The 23,035-nt window shown below is 49.7% G+C and overlaps 2 protein-coding genes across 3 annotated transcripts in view; both read left to right on the top strand.

Annotated features, from left to right (window-relative positions):
• The window catches only part of CNNM4 (cyclin and CBS domain divalent metal cation transport mediator 4), a 38,870-nt gene extending 32,400 nt beyond the window's left edge, over window positions 1-6,470 (top strand). Inside the window, exons 6-7 of the mRNA XM_004006156.5 lie at window positions 3,214-3,395; window positions 3,920-6,470. Of these exons, the coding sequence (XP_004006205.3) occupies window positions 3,214-3,395; window positions 3,920-4,117 (380 nt within the window). The 3' untranslated portion in view covers window positions 4,118-6,470. The remainder of the gene's footprint in view (window positions 1-3,213; window positions 3,396-3,919) is intronic.
• A 3,093-nt stretch (window positions 6,471-9,563) lies between these two features.
• Window positions 9,564-23,035, top strand: part of CNNM3 (cyclin and CBS domain divalent metal cation transport mediator 3) — a 31,668-nt gene continuing 18,196 nt past the window's right edge. For both annotated transcript variants that reach the window (XM_027965918.2, XM_042246475.1), the window contains exon 1: window positions 9,564-10,952. In XM_027965918.2, coding sequence (XP_027821719.1) covers window positions 9,599-10,952 — 1,354 coding nt within the window. In that variant the 5' untranslated portion in view covers window positions 9,564-9,598. The remainder of the gene's footprint in view (window positions 10,953-23,035) is intronic.

Here is a 23,035-nt window from a genome sequence, read left to right as displayed (position 1 = left end):
CCTCCCAGCACCCCGCCCGTCCACGTGTGTGGGCCAGCCTGGCAAGTGTTGGTTCTGCTTGACCTGGGGCTCTGTGTTACTGTGTCCCTTTGCCCAGGTCCTGGAAGGGTTTCCTCAAAGGTCCTCCGGTCTTTGAGAAGACTCGTGCACACGCACATACCCCTGCAGGTGACAGGCTGGGAGTGAAAGGCTGTTCCCGGCCAGGCCAAGTGAGCCCTGCTGCCCAGGGCCACACAGACTTCAGCAGGATGACTTGTCACCTGTCAGTGTTCTTGCCTGGAAAGTCCCAAGGACTGAGGAGCCTGGTGGGCTACAGACCATAGGGTTGCAAAGAGTCGGACATGACTGAAGCGACAGGGCACACACACATGCAACTTTCTCTAAAAAAAACTTCCCACCTTTCCTCACAAGCTTTGCTTTTTTATTCTGTGGCTGAAATGGTGTCCACCGGCCAGCGGGAGGCAGCCTCTGGGAGTTAGAAGTGCGGCCACTCAGACTGCCCTAGTTGAGTGGCGTCTCCGCCAAGACCGGCTGAATGGTTCTGGGAGCTGACTGACCTTCTCCGAGTCTTGATTTCTTCCTGTGAAACGGGAACAAGACATGTGCCCACTTGTTAAGAATTGTTGGCCACAGTAGGCAAGAGAATTGATATAGAATGTTTAGCTAGAGCTCAATTACTACTTGTCCTTTCTCTATTATAGTCAAACCAGAAAGTATTTGGGAAAAGACCAAAGGCCCTGTGCTGTTTCTGGCCTTCCACAGGTCACACTCCTGAGTGCTGAACCGGGATCGACGGAAACCGTGTTGGCTCAGCAGCATTCAGTTCATGGGATCCCCGTATCCCACGTACACTGGGGCAGCAGAGGTCCTGCTGGCAGACCCGTGGCCTGGGCTGCTGAGCCCGGGGGTGAGGAGCATGGCGAGTGTCTCTGGGCTCCAGTTCCGGTGCAAAGCTTCAAGCAGCTCCCGGGACCCTGGCCGTCCTAGAAACCTGTCACTTCAGGCCCTTGTTTCCCGTTGATGTTCATACAGTTGGGCTATTTTCCTTCCTAAATATACGAAAGCACACCTAAAAAAAACAAACGGATTCTCTTAAAAAAGTAAAAAGGTGATTTAGCAGTCACTGGTCCCATTCAGACGCAGCCAACTTTTGGCTGTGATGAGTGGCCTTTAAGCAGGAGGCTGCCTGGCGAGAAGAGTGGACTGTGTCACTGGCCAGCCCCTCAGCCTCCCTCTTCACGCCTGCACTTGCTCCTGTCTCATAGATGGCGGGGTTGACACACACATGGCTTGAATCCTAATGTCCTTACCTGATATGGGAACCGAGACTTTTCCGTAAGCTTTCTAGTTAGAGCTGTGCGGGGTCTCACCAAGCAGAGGTACCTTCATTTGTTACTTCCCCCGTACGCGTGTTCATGGGGGTCTGTATTCTAAATAATGGCATGATATAGACCTCTTTATGGAAAAACTTCTTCTGTGTTTAAGATTATGTCCTTAGAATATTTTTTCCAGAAATGGAATTACCAAGTCAAAATTACCTGTGGTTTTCTTTTTTGTTACTTTTTTGGGTTTGTTTTAATAGTTACATAGCTTATTTAGAAAGCTAGAAAAGTAGGAAAAATCCTAAGAAAATTAAATATCATAATTTCATTATTCAGGAACAAAACTTTGTATTTTTTAAATTTCTAGGACCTCTGTTTTAACACACCATGTGACTAATGTATGTTGATTTAAGTTCATTCCCTGTTTCTGGAGTGTTAATAAGCATTAATTAAAAGCATTCTGTCATCCAAATAATGTTAAACAATAAGAAATATTGAACTTCCAGGTGTTACTTAAGTTTGAATGAGTGATAGATGCACACGGTCCTCTAGTGGTTGTATACCACGGGTCCCCAACCTCCGGGATCTAATGCCTGATAATCTGAGGTGGATCCGATGTAATAATAGTAGAAATAAAGTGCACAATAAATGTAATGTGCTCGAGTTGCCCCAAAACTATCCTCCCTCACCTCGGTCCATGGAAGAATTGTTTTGCATGGAACTGGACCCTGGTACCAAGAAGGCTGGGGACTGCTGCTGTCATAGAATATCCAGACTGTGTGTTCCTGGTTTTATGAATGAAATTCAGATGTGGAGTGTTACTAAATACAGTCTCATTTGGTTCAGTCAGTCACCCAGACTCAGTGGTTGCTTTTTTCACTGGGCTGTTTGTTAGAATAGTTAACTGAGTCATTAGTAAGTTAGCAGTTAACTAAGCAGATCAGTTTAGTCCACTGCCTGTTTGTTTAAAACAAGCCAGCATGCCTTCACAATTAACTTCTTGGTGCATTTCATTGTTCTCTGACTGTTCCCCCAAAATATGAGCTAATGAGGTACAATAATGTGTGTGCCCTTCCTTTTGCAAAATAAGGAGCTGGTTCCTTCCTCATTGGAAGTTGAGTCATTCCCTTTTCCTGGTTACTATCAGCTGAGTGAAGCCTGTTCTGCCCTTAGTGATGGGAAGAGGCACTGCATAGCTACCCCAGGGCTCTGCCTCCTCGAACAGAGACTGGGACCAGTCTCCAGACACCCCAGCATGGGAAGCTGGAGCTCTGGGGCCTCCAGGTTCCTGTGAGAAGAGTGTGCTGCCTCCATCCCCCTGCTAGACTGGCTGGGCTCAGCGGACACAGGCAGGACTGTTTCACACACAAGTCTCACAGAACACACTTTTGAGCTCTTACAAGCATTTTAAGACACGAGCAGGGTGTCACGTTGGGGGTGTCTGTGTGTATGGTGAGAGAGTGCAAACCGTAGGTTCTTCCTCTCCATATAGTTTAAAAGTGTGCAGTTTACATCCCTTGACAGAAGCGGTCATCGCGATGCTATCTACCACACTCGGGCCACCTTTGTGTTGCCCCTGCCTCGTTAGTTGTCCGGGGAAATGAGGGCTTTTGTAGACATAGACTTCCTGTGTCTCAGCTTTTTGCTTTCTGTTTTGTTCTCTGTTCGGGTAGACTTTTGAACACTTACTGCACAACACTTCTAAACAAACTAACTCGTTTGCTCTGATGAAGTCAGACCTTGCAGTAAGGGCTTTGTTTGCACCCGAGAACTCCTTCCCGTTTCCCGTGAGGGCACCAATGCCCAGGCGCCTGAGGGACGCGGTTGGACCAGGAGGCTGTGCGGGGCGCCAGGCTGGCCGCTGACCTCACGGTCTCTGTCCCCATCACAGACCGCTCTCCATCGCACCCCACGGCCCTCAGCCGCTCGGCCTCCCTCAGCTACCCAGACCGCTCCGAGACGGCGAACGCCGGGCCCTTGGCAGGCAGCAGCAACCAGTTTGGCAGCTCGGTCCTGGGCCAGTACATCTCTGACTTCAGCGTGCGGGCACTCATGGACCTCCAGTACATTAAGGTGAGCCCTCTGCCTGGGGCAGCCCCACCCTCTGCCTCCGGGGCGTCTGGATCACTCTGCCTCCAGGCCATCGGCAGCGTCTTTGATCCACGGCACCCAGCATGGATAGGCTTCCCAGGTGTAGCTAGTGGTAAAGAACCCGCCTGCCAGTGCAGGAAACACAAGAGACATGGGTTCGATCCCTGGGTCGGGAAGATTCCCTGGAGGAGGGCATGGCAACCCACTCCAGTATTCTTGCCTGGAGAATCCCATGGACAGAGGAGCCTGGCCGGCTACAGTCTATGGGGTCGCAAAGAGCCAGACACGACTGAAGTGACTTTGCACACGGCACATGCACCCAGCACGCGGGCCCGGACCTGGGGTGTGTGTCCTTCCTACTCTAGCTTCTCAGTCTTTGGGCGCTGGGGGGGCGGCTTCTGATACCCTCTGCCCTGGGTCATGCCCGCTTTCCTGGACTCAGCTTCTATCCCGGCCCCCCAACCCTGCTCTCAGTGACCACCCCACGCCTGCCCACCTCCCTGCAGATCACCCGGCAACAGTACCAGAACGGGCTGCTGGCCTCACGCATGGAGAACTGCCCCCAGTTCCCCCTGGACGGGTGTGCTATCTGCACCGAGAACTCAGCTGACAAGGCCGAGCCGCCGCCAGTGGACGAGACCACGAACCTGCTGAATGAGCGCAACTCCTTGCTGCACAGGACGTCTCACGAGAGCGCCATCTGACAGGAGGGCCCGGGGTCCCCCGCCAGCCCCGCGGGGGCCTCCCCAGTGGGCCCACAAGAAGACAGGGAGCCTGTTAGGCCGGAAGGGGTACAGTTACCTTGTCTGACTGAGCAGCCGGAGGGTCCCCTGCCTGAGGGGGATCTGGTCTCTGACAGGGACCTCTGAACAGCTCGCAGGTGGCAGCTGCACAGCCCTGGACTGTGGGGCAGTATACCGGTGACCAGGAGCGCTTCTAAACTCAGCTCATTGCACCTCTTTTTAAATATCACAGGGGGAAGGGAAGACAGGGTTAAGGAACTTTATTTAAAAGCAATTTTTTTTTCCCACAAAAACTTTAAAAGGGGTAGGGTTTCTCACCCCAGGAAGCAATAGCCATAATGTGCTCCCAGTTGTGACCTCCTGGCTGCATCCCTGACTCAGGGAGCCACCTCTCCCTGCTCCTCTTCCACGCCCTCCAGAGATGGCACCGCTGCAGCTTCCTGGAGGAAGATTTCTTCTTGGGAGAGAAGACAGTTCTTCCCAGGAAGCAAAGAACCAAATAGCGCTGAAAAAAACTGCCTGGACGCACGCTGAGGCTCACCTGTCATCACCGAGGCCAAGGGATTATTCTGGGAACCTTGGTCAGGGAGGTGATACTCCCAACTGTGGAGAGGAGCACGCCTCCTCCTGTCAATCGCTGGACCCAGGAACCTCCTAGAACTCTGCTGATGGGGTCTCCTGGTGAGTTGGGCTGGGCCAAGGCCTGTCAGCCCTGTCCCCACGATCTGCCTCACATCCCTTTGGACAGCTCTCCACTTGTCGTGGGGTGACTCCAAGTGTTAGGCAGGGTCTCACACTTTTAAGACTGTTAATCAGACTGCTCCCAGGCCCTGCCCTCAGTTTCACCAAAGGTTTTCCCCAGGTGGGGAGAGTGTCTGTGTGAGAGGAGCTTACCTGTGATGCTCCTTTCGGGGCCAGGAGGGAACTTGCTCATGAGCATCTACGTTGTTAGCAATCAGTTTATCCCCCTCCCACCCCATGGCCAAAGTCCAGTCTCGTTACTGACCCACAAAGCCCTTCTTTCCAGAGTCCCTGCTTCTAATTCCAAACCCCAGTGTCTCTTAGGGATTGAGGTCAGGAAGATGTGTAGGAAGCCAACCCAAGTGGGTTCTCACGGCCTTTCCTGTGTGGCCGAGGCTCACCTGACCTTGTTCACGCACTTACAGAACTCAGGAAAGGAGGTTTTTACTTAGAAGGCACTCAGCCAGCAGCCCTGTCCTACACGTGTGAGATCCTAGTGTGAGCTGTCATCCCAGTCTTTGCTGAAGCCCGTGGTACTGGACCCTGAATGCCCCAGCCCCATCTGCAGTCCTGCACCATCTTCCTGAGCAGCAGGCTTCCTACTGTTGGGGAGGCTGTGGGACCAAGGTCCACTCTGACCCTTTGGTTGGGAACACTTGCTGGGGGGCCTGAAACAGACGAGGGAGCCTCGGCAAGCCTTCCCGCATATTATTTATTCACTTCTTTCCTCAACCCGTGAGACCTGGAACCCCAAGTGCTCTGTTGGCAATGACCAGAAAATGCCTTGCACCAAGTATGCTGGGCCCTGGTCAGTTTAACAGGCCTTCCCAGTGACAGAAGTGATTCCTACAAGTCTGGAGAGAAGGTGGTGACACCTATGGGTTCTCAGCCATGAGGAAGACACCAGACCTTCGTGCCCTGTCCAGGGAAACCCCTTAGTTTTCTCCAGGAGCAGCTTGCTCTCCACGTCCACGTAGGGTCTTGCAGTGCGGTTTTCCTGGGGCCTGAGTGCTGCCTGAGCCCACGCACTGCCCGAACCTAGTGTTTGTGTGTGAAGTCCATGGAGCAGGTACACACACTTCCACGGCTACCTCTGTGCACACACAGACGCTCTCAAGAGATGGTCCCTCCTCCCCACCTCTCCCTGTCCCCATTTATAATCACTTTCGGCAGAGGGTCATGGTTATTTCCAAATATTACTGGTCCGATGACTTCCTCTTCCCAGTGCAATTTCTCATTTCCTATTCTAGCCTCTGGTTCCTGGGCTGAGCCGTACCCTGGACCTGGCCCAGCCCTGCGCGTCTTCCCGTGGAAGGGGGACCTCCGCAAACAGCAGGCCTCCATGTGGGTAGGCGAGTCACAGCCACCGTAGCAAATGACTCGTATTTATTTTGCATAAGATTTTAATTTGTATATTTTTGTGATTTATTTTGGCATTGTTATGAGTTTTGACTCTTGGGGAGTTTTGTTGTTATGACTCTTGTGTCTTTTGTCACAAAACAATGATAATATTTGCTAAACAATATATGGAATTTATTTTTGATTGGTAATAAAAAAATGAAATATGGATACATCTTGGAGAGCCTGCAGTTGGCCTGTCTGAGCTCAGGACTTGTCACAGAGCTCGAAGTGGCTGTGCTTGGCTATGACAGGGCAAGAGGCAAGCATCCTGGGACTGTTCAGCACTAAAAATAATGAAATGGAGACGTGTAACTTACAAGAACATAATCAAGGCTGTTGTCACAGGAGCTAGAGAGTGCCAGCTGCTGCTAGACCGGTACTGCGAGTGTGCTCAACTGCCACTGTTACGAATTCAGTAAAATGGAAACCAGAGGACCAAGGGCAGCTGGAATGGGCAAATTGCCCCTCCTCTCTCCTCTAGGGGCTAAAGGAGAAAGGTGCTTGATCTAAAACTAGGATCACATTGTCTAAGAACAGCAGTTGCCTCTCGGTCCAGACTTGGAGGCTGGTCATGGTCTCCAAGTTGGAGTGCCCACCCCCAGAGAGCCCACCTAGAAGGGACCTCACTGCATCCACTCCGGAGGCTTCAGTCGGGCAGACTCCCACAGCGCCCCCACGTGCCTAGCCGGAGGGTACAATCGAGTGCACCCAGGCCAGGGGCTCAAGGAACCGTGGTTTAAGAGGGGAATTGGGGGGGATGTTAGGCGTTGGGTAGGCAGAAAGGAAAGAGGACATTTCAGACAAAAGAAGTAACATGCAGAGTCCTGTGTATAGGTGGGCAAGAGTAAATTTCATTCATCCAGCCGTCCCACACACGTTTCAGCCTCTGCTACATGCCACGTGCCACCAACCCCTCAGGCTATCTTCTCCACCTGGAACGTTCTCCCAGGTCTTTGTGAGGCTCACCCCTTGCTTCATCTAAGCCTCTGTTCAAACGCTGCCTCCTTGAAGAGGCCTTCCCATCAGACCACCCAAAAGAGCTTGGCCCCCATCCCTCTGTCCATCTCCTCATCTTGCCTGGTTTTTTTTCTCTGTAGAACTTAACTGTCACGTATTAAAATAAGGATTTGTGTATTTTTTGTTGTCCTCACACTAGAGCTTAAGCTCCAGCAGGTCAGGGTATTTGTTATTTCAACTGCAGTCCCGGTGCACTGCAAGCACCGGCTGCAGGAAATACTTGTTGAATGAATGAATGAATGGGCCTTACCAGAAGGTAAGTACCGGATTTTATTGGAGGGGAGCATGCTGCTCCTATAACCTTGATTGAACCTAGTAACGATGGTTGAGGAAAACTGGCTGGAGGAAGTGACGTATAGACGAGAGGAGGAAGAGTCAGTCAGGGGTCACACACATTAGTTATGGGTTTAAAACTCAACAGTAAATATTTCGATAAAACATGGAAATGTCTTGAGCTGAATGGCCAGAAAGGAAAATCGCCCATGGGGGACCTGAAAGTCTGGTGACAAGTGTCTCCACCGAGGCTGTGATAATGGACTAAAGAATGGTGCAGAGCCAAGCAAGACAGAAGCTGGTAAAGTGGTGTGGGACCTATGTTGTTCACAGAAAGTCATTCATGGGCAACTTTGTTTGCCCTGCACTGGATCCTTTGGGTCTCATGGTTTAAATCATCATTTGTGTTTTCCAAGTGTGATCTGATTGTTCTATCCAAAGGTTTCCCTGCCAAAATAAGTTACAAGGTTGTTTTCCAAGGGAGTCTGGGACCAGAGGAAAAGTAACTTGTCAGAGGTCAGAGCCCTGTGTAGATGTACTGGGCGTTTTTCCCACCTTGCCTCTGGAACTGTTCTTTGCTGGTTAACTTTTCAGGCATGTGGCTCATTTCAAGCTGTTGTCCATTCTATCTGTGTCAGCATTTTTATCTGGACTTGGAAACAGAAGTGTGAACCAAAGGGACTGAGTCTATTATTATTTTTTCAAAAGAGGCATGCCAGTCCGGTGGAAAGGGTCAAAGGTCATAATTGCTTCTGCTGGCAGCTTATTCTGGAGTTTTTCACACAATACTTTTGTTGGTCACTCACCACAGGTTTACTCATTTTTGCACATTACCTTCCACACAAGTATATTTCACTTAATTGTGACCACAGTGCCTAAGCTTTTTAATAGTATTTTCATGACAACATATGTGTTTCTATACAGCCCTTGCAAAGACCATTTTAAATGACACGTATATGGATGCTCTTATCAGTCTACTTATGTTAGGAAAGTTGAAAATACATAAAAATGCAGAAAATACAAAAAAACCATTTTGTCGGGACACTTATAGAGAAGTCTTGTTAGCTTGCGTGTTTCCTTCCAACCAGGTAAAGTTCACATATAACAGGTTGAGGAACATTCCATACTGTCAAGGACCATACAGTCTTCTAAAACAACAATCCTGGGAGGATCCTCTTGAATAGTTCCTGTTGGTCGTTAGGAATTACTTTCCCAAGGATGCTCTCCTAGAAGTGAAGTGACCAGATACAGTAATTTCTGACAGAGATGCCAACTCCTAGTGTTGCTGGGATGGCGACAGGATATTAGGCTGGTCGCTTTGGAACCCCTCATCCGTGCCCGAGTAGTGTTCACTTTTCTCTAGTAAAGTGTATCAATAACGAAGTAGCTGCGAGGATCCAATGAGGCGGTGATTTCGTGTATTTACGTCCTTCGTTCTCTCTGGCAGGGGTGCAAGTTCATCTAAGGAGGGACTGAGTGTGTGTCACGTCCCAGACCCATAGCAGAGTCGCGCGCGATCAAGGAATACTCTCAATAAGCTTTAGCTTCCGACGCCCGGTCGTCGGTTCTTTTAGCCCTCTTCGAGGTTTGGGTCGTCGGTTTCTGAGGAAACGGACCGTCTCCCTTCGTTAAATTATCTATCTGCAATTTCAGGAGCTCCACTGCTCTCGGCGGCCCAAGTGCCGAGCCAGGGACTTCCCAGAGTACGGGCCTGGCCTCCCTGCGCTGGGGACGGCCGAAGGGAACTAGACCCCCGCGGAGAGCGGGCCAGCTGGCCGCCCAGCGTCCTCCGGGTGCCGCGGCCCAGGCCCACAGGGCCCAGAGCCCCACGCCCCCGGCCCGCCCCGGGATCGCGCCGCGCTTGTTTACTCCCCGGCGCAGCCTAGTCCGACCCTGGGGCCCGCCCCCGCCCGCCGCCTATTGGCTGAAGAGGCTCCAGGGCTGGCGACGATTGGCCCGGCGGAGGCGGAGAGGTAGGCTGCACGGGAGGCCGAGAGGGGGCAGCAGGCGATGGCGGCGGCGGCGGCGGGTCGGCTAGGCTGGTTGCTCGCCGCGCTCTGCCTGGGCAACGCCGCTGGAGAAGCGGCGCCGGGCCCGCGAGTGCTGGGCGTCTGTCTAGAGGAGGACGGAGCGGCGGGCGCGGGGTGGGCGCACGAAGGGGAGGTGCGGGCCGCGCCGGAGGCCACCTTCCGCTTGCGCCTCTTCGGCTCGGGCTTCTCCAACAGCTCCTGGTCCTGGGTGGCTCCTGAGGGGGCGGGTTGCCCCGAGGGCGGGCCGGCCGTCGCGCCCGACGAAGCGGCGGCTCCCACGGGCGAGTGGCGTGCGTTGCTGCGCCTGCGCGCCGAGGCCGCGCGCCCGCACTCTGTGCGGCTGGCGGTGCGCGGGGAGCCGGGGGGTTCGGCGGCCGAAGAGGCGGCAGCCCTCACGGGCGAGTGGCGCGCACTGCTGCGCCTGCGCGCCGAGGCCGCGCGCCCGCACTCGGCGCTGCTGGCTGTGCGTGTGGAGCCGGGCGGCTCGGCGGCCGAGGAGGAGGCGCCGCCCTGGGCTCTGGGCCTGGGGGCGGCGGGGCTGTTGGCGCTGGCGGCCCTGGCGCGGGGCCTACAGCTGAGCGCACTGGCGCTGTCGCCCGCCGAGGTGCAGGTGCTGCGCGAGAGCGGCTCGGAGGCGGAGCGTGCGGCGGCGCGGCGCCTGGAGCCCGCACGGCGCTGGGCGGGCTGCGCCCTGGGCGCGCTGCTGCTGCTGGCCAGCCTGGCGCAGGCGGCGCTGGCCGTTCTGCTGTACCGCGCGGCCGGCCAGCGCGCCGTGCCTGCCGTGCTAGGCAGCGCGGGGCTCGTGTTCCTGGTGGGCGAGGTGGTGCCGGCCGCCGTGAGCGGGCGCTGGACGTTGGCGCTGGCGCCGCGCGCGCTGATCCTCAGCCGCTTGGCGGTGCTGCTCACCCTGCCCGTAGCGCTGCCGGTGGGCCAGCTGCTGGAGCTGGCGGCGCGGCCAGGGAGGCTGCGCGAGCGCGTGCTGGAGCTGGCGCGCGGCGGCGGCGACCCCTACAGCGATCTCAGCAAGGGCGTGCTGCCCTGCCGGACAGTGGAGGACGTGCTCACGCCCCTCGAGGACTGCTTCATGCTAGATGCCAGCACCGTGCTGGACTTCGGCGTCCTGGCCAGCATCATGCAGAGCGGCCACACGCGCATCCCCGTTTACGAGGACGAGCGCTCCAACATCGTGGACATGCTCTATCTCAAGGACTTAGCTTTCGTGGACCCCGAAGACTGCACGCCGCTCAGCACCATCACCCGCTTCTACAATCACCCACTTCACTTCGTCTTCAACGACACCAAGCTGGACGCCGTCCTGGAGGAGTTCAAGCGAGGTAACTGTTGGGGAATCGCGGAGGGGACGCGAATGTCAGCTCTCTCTCCCCAGAGAAAGAGTGGGGTTTAGGGAAGCCTTGGGGAAAGGTCCCAACCCGGTGGACGACAGGGAGGCCTCTGAGCGCCCTTTTAATGAAGTTGATGGTTTTTTAGCTCTGAATGAACTTGCAAAATATCATTTAAAGCCTTTGGTTCCGAAAATGACAATACTATAGACAACAAAAAGCTTTTCCGGGCAGGCCCCCAGTTTGGGGAGATACGTGTGCTTGATTCTAACTCTCCAGCTTTTTACCGGCTCATTTTTGTGGGCTTGGGCTTTGTGGCAGGTTCGGACTCTTGGATAGAAACTGAAAGAACGTAGAGTATACGGTCTAGATACCTGGACGCTGTTGTTTGCACATATGTAATACCAAACTAGGTGAACCTGTGATGTTTTTCCAAGGCGTCCTTGTTAAGGTCAGTGATGGGCTGTTGCCTTCCTGGTTACAGAAAAGGGTATGATTGATCATTACTTCCTGCAATGTGAAAGAAACTTCCACTTTGATTTCACCAGAAGCAACTTGATGGAGGCCAGTCAGTCTCCCCTTCCTTTAAAAACAATAAAACAAAACCCAAGTAAGGGCTCAAGTCCTCTTAACTCCACATTTTTGTCCTCTCCTTTGACCCGGGTTCAGGTGAAAACTGAGACCCTCCCATTGTGAAGGTTCGGGTTCTCCGGCAGTCTCCCTCTTGGTGATTGGGCTTGAGGTCCTCCCCAGAGCTTGGTCATGCTTCTCACACCGGAACTTCTGTAAGGACACTTCTGGACTCTGAATGAGCTTGACCGTAAAGACTGCATAATTGAGGCCGAGAAGTGAGCAAGGCCCCCTCATAATGACTTCCTGATAGCTGTGAAGTCTCCAGGTCCCAGGATCCCATAGGAGGTTCCCTGTGAGCCCCTGGACTGTCAGGGCAGGGAGGCAAAGCTCTGCCGTAGTGACCATTAGTACTGCTGCATGCCAGCCACTAGTGGGCACCCTCCTGCACCATCTCCTTAGTTTTAAAGAATTAGGCAGTTACTGTTGCTACTGTTTCTCAGGATTGGGTGGGAGACTTTGATGGGCAGCTCTGGCTGCTGCCCTGGAGAATCTCTGGGTGCTTCTGCTTGTTTCCTCAGAATGTAGCCATGCAGCCCTGCTCTGCAGGAGAGGAGCCCGGGATCCGGGCAGGCAGAGCCTCCTAGGAGCAAGTGCTCCATCTCCGAGTAATATGGTATTTCTGAGGCAGTGGTGGTTCTCGTGGCTGTGTGGCCAGCCGGGCTGGCCCTGGAGTCAGCAGGGGAGGGTACCATCCTGCCCCTGCCATCTTTCAGCTTGAGGCCAGGCTTGACCACCAGGGCGGTGGCTGCAGGCAGAGCATAGCACCCTGTTTAAGTGGTTTCCACAGATCACTGACTGGTGTGGAGACCAGAGTAGGGGGGTCCCCGTGGTTGGGGGGCCCAGTGAGAGGTGATGGTAGCCTGAACAACGGTGCTCAGTGAGCGTAGAAAGGAACACCCAAGAGGGCACTGGAAGGTGAACTTAGGATTTTGTGGTTTGCTGAGGGGCTGTGGGAGAAGGCAATGGCAACCCACTCCAGTACTCTTGCCTGGCAGATCCCATGGAAGGAGGAGCCTGGTAGGCTGCAGTCCATGGAGTCAGTAGGAGTCGGATAGGACTGAGCGACTTCACTTTCACTTTTCACTTTCATGCATTGGAGAAGGAAACGGCAACCCACTCCACTGTTCTTGCCTGGAGAATCCGAGGGACGGGGGAGCCTGGTGGGCTGCCGTCTATGGGGTCTCACAGAGTCGGACACGACTGAAGCGACTTAGCAGCAGCAGCAGCAGAGGGGCTGTGAGGCGGGAGGAGGAGCTGAGGATGAATGTGGGTTTGGCTTGGTGGTGGCCTTGCCTTTCCCTGAGGCTGAGCACACACAGGGAAGAGAGGGCTTGGGGGTTGGGGCTGGGGCAGGCAGACGAGTTTGTTGTGAACACTGGAATTTGTGTGCAGTGGCCTGAGACGTGGGTTGCTAGGAGCAGCCCATGTACAGTGAAGCACAAGTGAAAGTCTCAAGCAAGAGGGAAGGGTCTGGATGTCGGTGGGGAGGGGGTCCTGGGGAGTGATCCTGGAAGCCGAAAGAGAGGCACTAGCAGGGCAGTGAGGACAGATGCTGAGGAGAGCCAGGGCCCTGGAATGTCCTGGAAGCTGAGGGAAGGAGAGTGATCAGGGGAGGAGGCTTGCATCATGTCCTTTGGATCCAACAGCCAGGATACCCTTGACCTTGCAAGAGCAGTTGTGGCATGGCGTGGGGAAGCTGGGGTGGGGGCCAGCAGTGAAGGAGACTGGAGAGCGGGGGCTCGGAGAGGCCCGGCAGGGCGGGAGGCCTTCTGCTCTGGTGGTGTTTCCCCGCCTTTGTTAGCTTTTTAAAAATTTTTAATTAGAGGAAAATTGGTTTACAATATTGTGTTGGTTTCTGCTGTACAGTAACTCCAACCAGCTATAATTTTACATATGTCCCCTTCCTCTGCTGTTTTTATTTCTTTACTTAATTTGGCTGTGTGGCATGTGGGATCTTGGTTCCCTGACCAGGGACCGAACTGTAGCCCCTGCGGCCAGAAGCGTGGATCTTGGTTAACCAGTGGACCACCAGGAACGCCCTGCTCTTTGGTTCTGATGTGTGGGAGTCCCGTGGGCTTAGGTCTAAATGTTGGTAGGAAGTTGCTGGTAGGGAGGGACAGCCACAGTGCAGGCTGCTCTTCTTCTGGGCTGGTGGCCTTGGGGCAGCTCTGGAGAGCCCCCTTCTAGAAGGTAGTGCAGGGGTGCAGTGTGGAGGTTGAATGGAGGACTCTTCGGGCCCCTTGACCTCCTGATTCCTGTGGAGGGCAAGGGCCGTTCTCGGGGCAGGATAGCCTTGTCTTTCCTGTGTCACCTGAACTCTGCTTCTCCTGTGCCATGCAGTCCTTTGGCAGCTAGCTTTATGTTTCCTCACTAAAGTCCTCATTAACCCAGCCCTCCTCTTCATTCCTCTGCTCATGAACATAGAGCGTATTGTAGTCTCTGTGGTGCACAAGGTTTTAGAAATCAGTCCCTTTGTCTCTCTGCCAAGTGTATGAGGCAGGGGTCCCTCTGAATTCCCTGAGGCGGACGGCCCTGGCATCTTGGCAGTTACCATTTCAGGCCCCATTCCTTTCTCTCTTTCAGATTGTGGTTTGTTCTGGAACTTTAGAGTCTGGAAGAGGCCCCTTCCCTGGTGAGGTGCCCCTCAGTCAGTGTGCAGACCTGAGGTGACAGCTGATTGTTTTGTGCACACGTTGCCAGGAGGAGTGTAGACTTCTGGAGGTGTAGTTCAGTTTGGTTCAGTCCCTCAGTCGTGTCCGACTCTCTGCGACCCCATGGACTGCAGCACACCAGGCCTCCCTGTCCATCACCAACTCCCAGAGCTTACTCAAACTCATGTCTATTGAGTCGGTGATGCCATCCAACCGTCTCAACCTCTGTCGTCCCCTTCTCTTCCTGCCTTCAATCTTTCCCAGCATCAGGGTCTTTTCCAGTGAGTCAGCTCTTCACATCAGGTGGCCAGAGTATTGGAGCTCCAGCATCAGTCCTTCCAATGAATATTCAGGACTGTTCTCCTTTAGAGTTGATTGGTTTGATCTCCTTGCAGTCCAAGGGACTCTCAGGAGTCTTCTCCAGTGCCACAGTTAAAAGTATCAATTTTTCAGCTCTCAACTTTCTTTCTTTTTAAAAAAATTTATTTATTTTAATTGGAGGCTAGTTACTTCACATTATTATAGTGGTTTTTGCCATACACTGACATGAATCCGCCACGGGTGTACATATGTTCCCCATCCTGAACCCCCTTTCCACCTCCCTCCCCATCCCATCCCTCAGGGTCATCCCAGTGCACCAGCCCTGAGCACCCTCTCTCATGCATCGAACCTGGACTGGTGATCTGTTTCACACATGATTATCTACATGTTTCAATGCTATTTTCTCAAATCATCCCACCCTCGCCTTCTCCCGCAGAGTCCAAAAGACTGTTCTATACATCTGTGTCTCTTTTGCTGTCTCATATATATGGTCATTGTTACCATCTTTCTAAATTCCATATATATATGCGTTAGTATACTGTTTTGGTGTTTTTCTTTCTGGCTTACTTCACCCTGTATAACTCCAGTTTTATCTACCTCATTAGAACTGATTCAAATGTATTCTTTTTAATGGCTGAGTAATATTCCATTGTGTACCACAGCTTTCTTATCCATTCGTCTGCTGATGGATATCTAAGTTGCTTTGATGTCCCAGCTATTGTAAACAGTGCTACAATGAACGTTGGGGTACATGTGTCTCTTTCAATTCTGGTTTCCTCGGTGTGTATGCCCAGTAGTGGGATTGCTGGGTCATATGGCAGTTCTATTTCCAGTTTTTTAAGGAATCTCCACACTGTTCTCCACAGTGGCTGTACTAGTGTGCATTCCCACCAACAGTGTAAGAGGGTTCCCTTTTTTCCACACCCTCTCCAGGATTTATTGCTTGTAGACTGTTTGATAGCAGCCATTCTGACTGGCATGAAATGGTACCTCATTGTGGTTTTGATTTGCATTTCTCTGATAGTGATGCTGAGCCTCTTTTCATGTGTTTGCTAGCCATTTGTATGTCTTCTTTGGAGAAATGTCTGTTTAGTTCTTTGGCCCATTTTTTGATTGGGTCGTTTATTTTTCTGGAATTGAGCTGCTGGAGCTGCTTCTATATTTTTGAGATTAATTCTTTGTCAGTTGCTTCATTTGCTATTATTTTCTCCCATTCTGAAGACTACCTTTTCACCTTGCTTATGGTTTCCTTCATTGTGCAAAAGCTTTTAAGTTTAATTAGGTCCCATTTGTTTATTTTTGCTTTTATTTCCATTACTCTGGTAGGTGGGCCATAGAGGATCCTGCTGTGATTTATGTCAGAGAGTGTTTTGCCTATGTTCTCCTCTAGGAGTTTTATAGTTTCTGGTCTTACGTTTAGATCTTTAATCCATTTTGAGTTTATTTTTGTGAATGGTGTTAGAAAGTGTTCTAGTTTCATTATTTTACGAGTGGTTGACCAGTTTTCCCAGCGCCACTTGTTAAAGAGATTGTCTTTTCTCCATTGTATATTCTTGCCTCCTTTGTCGAAGATAAGTTGTCAATAGGTGTGTGGATTTATCTCTGGGCTTTCTATTTTGTTCCATTGATCTATATTTCTGTCTTTGTGCCAGTACCATACTGTTTCGATGACTGTGGCTTTGTAGTAGAGCCTGAAGCCAGGCAAGTTGATTCCTCCAGTTCCATTCTTCTTTCTCAAGATGGCTTTGGCTATTCAAGTTTTATTGTATTTCCATACAAACTGTGAAATTATTTGTTCTAGTTCTCTGAAAAATACCATTGGTAGCTTGATAGGGATTGCATTGAATCTATATATTGGTTTGAGTAGAATGAATACTCATTTTCACTATATTGATTCTTCCCATCCATGAACATGATATATTTCTCCATCTATTTGTGTCATCTTTGATTTCTTTCATCAGTGTTTTTTAGTTTTCTACATATAGGTCTTTAGTTTCTTTAGGTAGATTTATTCCTAAGTGTTTTATTCTTTTCGTTGCAATGGTGAATGGAATTGTTTCCTTAATTTCTCTTTCTGTTTTCTCATTGTTAGTGTATAGGAATGCAAGGGGTTTCTGTGTGTTGATTTTATATCCTGCAACTTTACTATATTCATTGATTAGCTCTAGTAATTTTCTGGTGGAGTCTTTAGGGTTTTCTACGTAGAGGAGCATGTCATCTGCATTGAGAGTTTTACTTCTTCTTTTCCAATCTGGATTCCTTTTATTTCTTTTTCTTCTCTGATTGCTGTGGCTAAAACTTCCAAAACTATGTTGAATAGTAGGGTTAAAGTGGGCACCTTTGTCTTGTTCCTGATTTTAGGGGAAATGCTTTCAATTTTTCACCATTGAGGATAATGTTTGCTGTGGGTTTGTCATATATAGCTTTTATTATGTTGAGATATGTTCCTTCTATTCCTGCTTTCTGGAGGGTTTTTATTATAAATGGATGTTGAATTTTGTCTAAGGCTTTCTCTGCATCTGTTCAGATAATCATGGTTTTTATCTTTCAGTTTGTTAACGTAGTGTATTACATTGATTGATTTGTGGAAATTAAAGAATCCTTGCATTCCTGGGATAAAACCCACTTGGTCATGATATATGATCTTTTTAATGTGTTGTTGGATTCTGTTTGCTAGGATTTTGTTAAGGATTTTTGCATCTATGTTCATCAGTGATATTGGCCTGTAGTTTTCTTTTTTTGTGGCATCTTTGTCAGGTTTTGGTATTAGGGTGATGGTGGCCTCATAGAATGAGTTTGGAAGTTTACCTCCCTCTGCAGTTTTCTGGAAGAGTTTGAGTAGGATAGGTGTTAGCTCTTCTCTAAATTTTTGGTAGAATTTGGCTGTGAAGCCTTCTAGTCCTGGGCTTTTGTTTGCTGGAAGATTTCTGAGTAAAGTTTCGATTTCTGTGCTTGTGATGGGTCTGTTTAGATTTTCTATTTCTTCCTGGTTCCGTTTTGGAAAGTTATATTTTTTTAAGAATTTGTCCATTTCTTCCACGTTGTCCATTTTATTGGCTACAGTTGCTGGTAGTAGTCTCTTATGATCCTTTGTATTTCTGTGTTGTCTGTTGTGATCTCTCCATTTTCATTTCTAATTTTGTTGATTTGATTCTTCTCCCTTTGTTTCTTGATGAGTCTGGCTAATGGTTTGTCTATTGTATTTATCTTCTCAAAGAACCAGCTTTTACCTTTGTTGATTTTTGCTGTGGTCTCTTTTATTTCTTTTGCATTTATTTCTGCCCTAATGTTTATGATTTCTTTCCTTCTACTAACCCTGGGGTTCTTCATTTCTTCCTTTTCTAGTTGCTGTAGGTATAGACTTAGGTTATTTATTTGACTTTTTTCTTGTTTCTTGAGGTAAGTTTGTATTGCTATGAACCTTCCCCTTAGCACTGCTGAGTCCCATAGGTTTTGGGTTGTTTTGTTTTCATTTTCATTCGTTTCTGTGCGTATTTTGATTTCTTTTCTGATTTCTTCTGCGATTTGTTGGTTATTCAGAAGCATGTTGTTTAGCCTCCATATGTTTGTATCTTTAATAGCTTTTTTCCTGTAGTTGACATCTAATCTTACTGCATTGTGATCAGAAATGATGCTTGTAATTATTTCAAGTTTTTTTAATTTAGCAAGGCTAGATTTATGGTCCAGGATGTGATCTATCCTGGAGAAGGTTCTGTGTGCACTTGAGAAAAAATGTGAAATTCATTGATTTGGGGTGAAATGTCCTATTGATATCAATTAGGTCTAACTGGTTCATTGTATTTCCTTGCTAGTTTTCTGTTTAGTTGATATATCCATAGGTGTAAGTGGGGTATTAAAGTCTCCCACTATTATTGTGTGACTCTTAGTATTTGCCTTACATATTGTGGATATATATTTATAATTGTTCTATCTTCTCGGATTGATCCTTTGATCATTATGTAGTGTCCTTCTCTGTCCCTGTTCACAGCCTGTATTTCAATCCGTTTTGTCTGATATGAGTACTGCTGCTCCGGCTTCCTTTTGGTCTCCCTTTACGTGAAGTACCTTCGCTTTCAGTCTATATGTGTCCCTAGGTTTGAGGTGGGTCTCTTGTAGACCGCATATAGAGGGGTCTTGTTTTTGTATCCATTCAGCCAGTCTTTTTTGGTTGGGGCATTCAACCCATTTACATTTAAGGTGATTATTGATAAGTATGATCCCGTTGCCATTTACTTTGTCGTTTTGGGTTCAAGTTTATACACCTTTTCTGTGTTTCCTGTCTAGAGAAGATCCTTTAGTATTTGTTGGAGAGCTGGTTTGGTGGTGCTGAATTGTCTCAGCTTTTGCTTGTCTGTAAAGCTTTTGATTTCTCCTTCATATTTGAATGAGATCCTTGCTGGGTACAGTATCTGGGCTGTAGGTTATTTTCTTTCATCACTTTAAGTATGTCCTGCCATTCCCTTCTGGCCTGAAGAGTTTCTATTGAAAGGTCAGCTGTTATCCTTATGAGAATCCCCTTGTGTGTTATTTGTTGTTTTTCCCTTGCTGCTGTTAATATCTGTTCTTTGTGTTTGATCTTTGTTAATTTGATTAATATGTGTTTGGGGTGTTTTGCCTTGGGTTTATCCTCTTTGGGACTCTCTGAGTTTCTTGGACTTGGGTAGCTATTTCCTTCCCCATGTTAGGGAAGTTTTCAGCTATTATCACCTCAAGTATTTTCTCATGGCCTTTCTTTTTGTCTTCTTCTTCTGGGACTCCTATGATGCAAATGTTGGGGCTTTTGACATTGTCCCAGAGATCTCTGAGGTTGTCCTCATTTCTTTTAATTCTTTTTTCCTCTCTACTCTATTTATTTCCACCATTCTATCTTCCACCTCACTTATCCTATCTCCTGCCTTAGTTATTCTACTGTTGGTTCCCTCCAGAGTTTTTTTTAAAAAATCTCATTTATTGCATTATTCATTATTGATGAACTCTTTTTTATTTATTCTAGGTCCTTGTTAAACATTTCTTGCATCTTCTCAATCCTTGTCTCCAGGCTGTTTATCTGTAACTCCATTCTGTTTTCAAGATTTTGGATCATTTTTACTAGCATTATTCTGAATTCTTTTCCAGGTAGCCTCCCTATCGGCTCCTCTTTTGTTTGGTTTGGTGGGCATTTATCATGTTCCTTTACCTGCTGAGTATTTCTCTGCCTTTTCATCTTGTTTAGGTTCCTGTGTTTGGGGTGGCCTTTCTGTATGCTAGAAGTTTGTGGTTCCTCTTTATTGTGGAGGTTCCTCCCTGTGGGTGGGGTTGGACGAGTGGCTTGTCAAGGTTTCCTGGTTAGGGATGCTTGTGTCCCTGTTCTGGTGGGTGGAGCTGGATTTCTTCTCTCTGGAGTGCAATGAAGTGTCCAGTAGTGAGTTTTGAGATGTCTGTGGGTTTGGTGTGACTTTGGGAAGCCTGTATATTAAAGCTCAGGGCTATGTTCCTACATTGCTGGAGAATTTGCGTGGTATATCTTGCTCTGGAACTTGTTGGCTCTTGGGTGGAGCTTGGTGTCAGTGTAGGTATGGAGGCTTTTGGATGAGCTCTTATTGATTAATGTTCCCTGGAGTCAGGAGTTCTCTGGTGTTCTCGGGGTTTGGACTTAAGCCTCCTGCATCTGGTTTTCAGTCTTATTCTTACAGTAGCCTCAAGACTTCTGCATCTGTATAGCACCAATGATAAAACATCTAGGTTAGTGGAGAAAAGATTCTCCACAGTGAGCGACCCCCAGAAAGGTTCGCTGAGTTACATGGAGAAGAGGAGAGAGAGAAGGAGATAGAGGTGACCAGGAGGAGAAGAGGGGGACTCAAAAGGGGAGAGAGCAAGCTAGCCAGTAATCAAATCCCTATGTGCTCTACACAGTCTGGACCGCTTAGAGATGTTCACGGAGTTACACAGAGAAGAGAAGGGGGAGGAAGGAGACAGAGGTGGCCAGGAGGATAAAGGGGGGAATCAAAAGGATCAGCCTTTTGGCTGATCAAAAGGATCAGCCAGTAATCAGTTCCCTGTGTTCTCCACAGCCCGGAACGCACACAGAGATTCACAAAGTTGGACAGAGGAGATAGAGGCGACCTGGTGAGAAAAAGAAGAGTCAAAAGGGGGAGAGGGCAGTCAAGCCAGTAATCTCGCTCCCAAGTAAAAATGGGTACTGAAGATTGGATTCTTAAAGGTACAAAATTGATAACAAATACCAAAAAGCAAAAATTAAAAATCTAGAGTAGAAGTTAGACTCTCAAAAATACAATATTAGGAAAAAACAAAACAAAACAAAACAAAATCACAAAATTATAAAAATATATATAAAATTTGCTGAAATAGGTTTTTTTTTCTTTGCAAGGTAATAGGTTACTCCTTGGAAGAAAAGTTATGAGCAACCTAGATAGCATATTAAAAAGCAGAGACATTACTTTGCCAAGAAACGTCCGTCTAGTCAAGGCTACGGTTTCTCCTGTGGTCATGTGTGGATGTGAGAGTTGGACTATGAAGAGGGCTGAGTGCCGAAGAATTGATGCTTTTGAACTGTGGTGTTGGAGAAGACTCTTGAGAGTCCCTTGGACTGCAGGGAGATCCAACCAGTCCATTCTGAAGGAGATCAGCCCTGGGATTTCTTTGGAAGGAATGATGCTAAAGCTGAAACTCCAGTACTTTGGCCACCTCATGCGAACAGTTGACTCATTGGAAAAGACTTTGATGCTGGGAAGGATTGGGGGCAGGAGAAAAAGGGGACAACAGAGGATGAGATGGCTGGATGGCATCACTGACTCGATGGATGTGAGTCTGAGTGAACTCCGGGAGTTGGTGATGGACAGGGAGGCCTGGCGTGCTGCGATTCATGGGGTCACCAAGAGTCGGACACGACTGAGCAACTGAACTGAACTGAATAGGTTATAAAAATGAAAATCTTAAGGTCTATAGGCCCCTTCCAGTGTAGCCAATGCTAACTACAGGGTTTTAATCTGTGGCACCTGTCACTTCCAGAGCAGCTTCCCTCTGTTTATTTTGGCTTCTCTTGTTTGCACGTCTCTTCAGTGTCTAATTTCTGCCCTGACAAAGGGGGCAAAGGTGGTCACTTACTCAGGCTCACTTGTTCAGTTGTGTTGTGGGGGGGAAGGAACCCTGCAAACAAATACCACTGGCGTGTGTGGGGAGTGCTCGCAGTGTCTCAGCTGCACTGGGTTTGCCCCCGCTCATGGCGTGTGTGCTTTCCCAGTCTACACTGCTCAGGCTCCAGGTTGCTCTGCAGGGAAACTGTCTAGAGCGGGCCCTGGGTTGCGTGCACGTCCCAGGTCTGAGCCGCTCGGGTTCGGGTTCTCGGGTACTCCACAAAGGCACAGACTCGGTTGGGCCTGCGTTTTGTGCCCTTCCCAGGTCCGAGCAGCTCAGGCGCCCAGGTGCTTGAGGAGCACACTCTCCCCAGGTGGGGCGGGGCGCTTACGGCCCCCCCCCCCCCGCCACCCCGTCCCAGCCGCTCGGTTTCGCCGTCTCTGGTGTGCCGTGTGTCTCCCGGAGCTGATCTCTGGCTGCGACCCTCCTGGCGGACGTCCACTGTCCAGGATCCCAGGAAGGAAGACTCGGCCAGCAACGGGGAGCCTGCGGCAGTTTGGTAGAGGATGCCGCCTCTGGGGCCGAGATTGCCCTTTTCCGGCTCTGGCTGCCACCCGCTTGCCTCCCTGCCTCCGGCGGGGGATGGGCCGGTTCCCAGACGGCTAGCTCTCCTCTGGTATTCGCTCAGTCCTTTGTTCTGTGAGCGGGCCTGGCAGTGCCCTAGGTTAGAGCTTTTCGCGGGGAAGCTCTCTCTCTCTCTCTCTCTTTCTCTCTGGCTGTCCCACAGTTTGGGTTGGCATTCAGGAGGCCCAGTCCTCACCCTGAGCACTGCAGCACGCGCTTCCCTGTTCAGCCCCCGCTTGCTGGTGGCAGATGCCAGCGTCTGGCCAACGTCTCTGCTGGGAGTTGCCGTTAGGCACGTCATCTGTGGGTTTTATTATTCATGTATTTTTCCTCCCGGTTATGTTGCCCTCTGAGATTCCAGAACTCCCCAGTACATCAAGGCTGTATACTGTCACCCTGCTTGTTTAATTCCTATGCAGAGTACATCAGGCAAAATGCTGGGCTGGATGAAGCACAAGCTGGAATCCAGACTGCCGGGAGAAGTATCAATAATCTCAGATACACAGCTGACACCACCCTTATGGCAGAAAGCGAAGAGGAACTAAAGAGCCTCTTGATGAAAGTGAAAGAAGAGAGTGAAAAAGTTGGCTGGAAACCCAGCATTCAAAAAACTAAGATCTGGGTGGTTATCTGGGGAGTGAGCGGGTTTCCTGGTGTTTTGGAAACGTCTCCCCTTTTACAACTCCCTCCCCGGGGTGGGTCTCCGTCCCTACCTCTTTTGTCTCTATTTTTATCTCTTATATTTTGTCCTACCTCCTTTTGAAGACAATGGGC

Source organism: Ovis aries, chromosome 3 (assembly GCF_016772045.2).
Source record: "Ovis aries strain OAR_USU_Benz2616 breed Rambouillet chromosome 3, ARS-UI_Ramb_v3.0, whole genome shotgun sequence".
Taxonomy (NCBI): domain Eukaryota; kingdom Metazoa; phylum Chordata; class Mammalia; order Artiodactyla; family Bovidae; genus Ovis; species Ovis aries.
This window is presented reverse-complemented; position numbering and strand designations above follow the sequence as displayed.